The 4105-nt window shown below is 33.3% G+C and overlaps 1 protein-coding gene across 3 annotated transcripts in view; it reads right to left on the reverse strand.

Moving 5' to 3' along the window:
• HSD17B4 (hydroxysteroid 17-beta dehydrogenase 4) overlaps positions 1-4105 on the reverse strand; it is a 93586-nt gene that overhangs the window by 23114 nt on the left and 66367 nt on the right. For all 3 annotated transcript variants that reach the window (XM_017531867.2, XM_037739734.1, XM_017531869.2), the window contains exons 18-19: positions 1012-1081; positions 292-398 (exon numbers count right to left, since the gene is read on the reverse strand). In XM_017531867.2, coding sequence (XP_017387356.1) covers positions 292-398; positions 1012-1081 — 177 coding nt within the window. The remainder of the gene's footprint in view (positions 1-291; positions 399-1011; positions 1082-4105) is intronic.

The following is a 4105-nucleotide window of genomic DNA, read 5'->3' on the forward strand; positions in this document are numbered from 1 at the left end:
TGTTGAACAATGAGAACACATGGATACAGGGAGGGGAGCACTACACACTGGGGTCTGTTGGGGGGAAATAGGGGAGGGACAGTGGGTGGTGGGGAGTTGGGGAGAGATAGCATGGGGAGAAATGCCAGATATAGGTGATGGGGAGGAAGGCAGCAAATCACACTGCCAAGTGTGTACCTATGCAACAATCTTACACATTCTTCACATGTACCCCAAAACCTAAAATACAATAAAATAAATTTTAAAAAATAGAAAATGGAATATTCAAATTATGTGATAATATACATTTACCTTAATTGCCTTGAATCTTGACACATCATTATCTGCAAAGTGCCGTAAAACATGCCTGGCAGAATATCCAAATGTACATAATCCATGTAATATGGGCTTGTCAAAACCTGGGAAAAGACAGAACACTGAGTTAGACACAGGCAACTTTAAAGTTTAAACATCAAGTATAGTTAATTCAGGACTTTAAAAATGTCGTTAAACTGCATTAGCATGAATTATACCATCTATTTAAGGAAATACAGAAAGTATTTTTTAAGGAGTATTTCCAGGGAAAAAATTATAAAATAAAGAAAGAAAGAAAGAAAAAAACAGGAAAAGAATGTGAGATATCTGGAAACATAATTGTTTAGTTTTGGTTGTGACCATGAAATCATCCAGGGTACTCTCAATATCCCTGTAGGCAGATGATCCTTCCCTAACCTTTCAGTTCCTTGCTCTCTCTCCAAGGACCTTGTCCTTTGTGATACCTCAGACACCCTCATGGTCCTATCCTAGACATCGCACTAGAAGAAAATTCCCTCCATCATAATCTGAATTTCAAGTGCACTATTTTCTGAATACATTTCCTACCTTTCCATATCCTTTGCATAAATGTAATAAATAACATTTTTAAATGTTACTCAAACTACCAGTCATAAGTAGTAGTGTTTTTACATTATTTAGTTAATTAAATATCAAATAGCTAATATTTTTCATTGATACATATGATCAGCAACTCACCTGCTAGGCTAGCAAAGTTAGGATCAATGTGTAAGGGATTCCAGTCTCCACTGAGGCGGTACAAAGCAGCCTGTGGAGAAAGCATTACAAACATAACTAGAACTCAGTGTTTTCTTAGAATACATTAAATGAAAAATAAGAAACATGGCTGGTTATTGTATAAGCACTGCATCGTAATGTACCTGAGACTCTGATCTTAAAAATAATTATATTTAACAATAAAAATCACCTATAATGAAATGTTTTTGTAACACTTGTCACTAAAATCAGTGGGAGGGGAAAAAAAATGTAGAAAGGGAAGCCAAGAATTATATCTGGGTAAAACACTATTACTACTGCCTAAGGAGAAATTCACAAAAAGAAGTTAACCAATTTACTCCCATTTATACATAGATAAGGTAAATGTTTATAGTCTATTCTAAGCAAGCAAAATTTATGCCAACTTTCTTACTGGGTTGTTTTAAATTGAAGCTTCTAAGGCAGTATCAGACATAGAAACATCAAAGACTTCTCACCAACTTTCATTCTACTGGTACGCTATATCCTGAACATTAGCTCACCCTGCAAGAAAGCGGACTGAACTGATACCTTGCTATTATGATAAAAGTTTTGCTGAGTATAGATTTCCATAACGCTAGTTTACTTAGGTAAGGTAGGATTAGCAGCAAGGCCTGGATAACAATAGGGAAAAAGTCACCATACTTTGTGGTACTTAAATGATACATTCTTCCAAGTTAGAGAGCACTTACCAGCACTGAAAGGAAGAAATTCAACCAAACAGCTAATAGTAAGTATATTTAATAAAACTGTAAACTTGACCCTTTTAGGTCAGCCTCAAGGCTTCTTCCCTTTCTCATTAATTGCTGTGCTGTTTTCCAAAGACTACTGAAATGTGTAAAGACTAGCCCCGTCTTTCAAAAATTACTGATTTTTTATTACTTTTAAATTATTTATTATTGTTAACCAGTTTTATTATAGAAAATGACATTTTCTATAATTCATAAGAAAAGTATCATTTTCTTTTTAATATGCTTTGCATAATTCCAACAAGCTCTTTCCCTTTCGCATCACTCCATATGATTCTATATTCACTTTCTCAATGACTCAATATTCTTTCCTTTACATTGCTTCTTAATATAATGAAATCAAATAAACAATTATTGAATACTAATTACTTGAAAGATCCTATATGAGATGCTAAGAGAAATAAATAATTTTTAAAAAGCACTTTAGATAATAAAATGCTAGGAAATATATATCATGATGTTGTATACAAATGAAAGAAAGACACATTTCAAGGCCTCAACAGGAAACTGTCAAACCCATGCTAGATCATGGGATTTGGTGCCAGACAGATCTGGATTCAAAGCCAGTTCTACCATTAATGGGCAAGTTTCTTCACCACTCTAAGCCTCAATTTCTCATTTAGAAACATTTTGAGGCTAACAGAACTTACTCTCACAGAATAGCTGGAAAAAGATGGGACAAAGTTTACAAGGTATTTATCTTTGATAAATAATACCTCAATAAATGTTAGCTATTATTTTTTAAAGATTACAGTAACAATATGAAAAACCAAGAATCTAAGATTGGTACTAATATTCTTATCCCATAGATATCATTCCTATAAATGGAAACAGTGTTCTAAATAAATCATATTAACATGAAATATCTCACATTATTTCAACGATGGCATTGCTTCCTATAGATAGTAGAGTTAGTTAAACAAAGACAAAAAAGGTTTGTTAAGGGAATGACAAAAGCCAACAGACTGGATGTTTGGTCCGTTTAATCATAACATAAAATAAGCATTGTTCAATTGATAATGACCACTGCCAATGCTTATTTGCTAAGTATTTTGAAGAAACGGCATATTTCAGAAGGAAAGCTAAAAGTTTCTTGTTTTGTTTCATTTCTGCCTAGAAATAAGTCATTATAAATAACCACCACCAAAAAAATAAGAAACAGAAAAATACCTATATCTTCTCTTGCATATTAAAAGTAAGTAGGAAGATAATCTGTATACAGGTAAACTATTTCTTAATTTGACTTTTTTAAATTGTACCATTAAGTCAAACTAAATAGTAAGTGAACAGGCTCAGCAAACTAGTGCTTTCTAAGTCCTCATTATCTGCCAAAAAAGTGTAACTACACAAATATCAAGCCCACAGTATAACTAGAAAACAACACTGCAAACTAGAAATTCAAGTAAATCTCAAAATAAACACCACTTGTCTATCAGTGCTAACTTTTGAGCATCCTCTGAATGCTACCTCAGAGAGTGGCAGGGCTGAGGGGTACAAAAGCAGTACATGGAAGAGGAAAAAGGAAAATCACTCCCAGATAAATCTATCTTAAGGGCAAAAATACTGAAATGAATCCTGGAAGATCAGAGTACTGACTACAGTGAAAAGGATTAATAGTACACTGGCCTTTCAGTGGCCATCCCAGAAAGGTACCACTTTTAGTGGAGAAGAGAATAAAACAAAGACATCCCCTTTGGAGACTGGATGGTGAAGAAAAAAAGAGAGGAAATTAATGATCTTGCAAGATAATTTTTTTTTTAATTTTTAAAAATAAAACACCTCCCCACAGTGCTCCTTCTTTACAGCCATCCACTAAAGAAACTGCATTTTGCTACACAGAGAGAAAAGGGCAATTTTGACCCAAGAATCTTAGAAACCATCCCAAACCGAACAATGAACAGAAGTAAATATTCTTCATCTATACAACACTGCCATAAAACTAAAACTGAAAATACAAAATAAAACCTTTTAGTAAATAACTGCCCCCCCCCAAATAAACACACTATACCAAACAGAAGAAAGCTATAACAAAACACTCAAGCATTTGGGGATATGAAACAAAAACTCTGAATCAAAAATCCAAAAACTAAGAATATAAATGGATGATATACATGAAGAAATAAATAAGTGATGATTAAGTTCAAGAAAGAAATGGAAGGGAAAAATCAAAATCATATAAGAAATGGAAACTAAATTATAAGGTAACCAAAGGAGAACATATTCAAATAAAAATGAAATAAGGGGTATGGCAGAAAGGGAGGAAATGAGCCATGAGAAAAAAATGAGAT

This window comes from Cebus imitator, unplaced genomic scaffold, assembly GCF_001604975.1.
Source record: "Cebus imitator isolate Cc_AM_T3 unplaced genomic scaffold, Cebus_imitator-1.0 Scaffold74, whole genome shotgun sequence".
NCBI lineage: Eukaryota > Metazoa > Chordata > Mammalia > Primates > Cebidae > Cebus > Cebus imitator.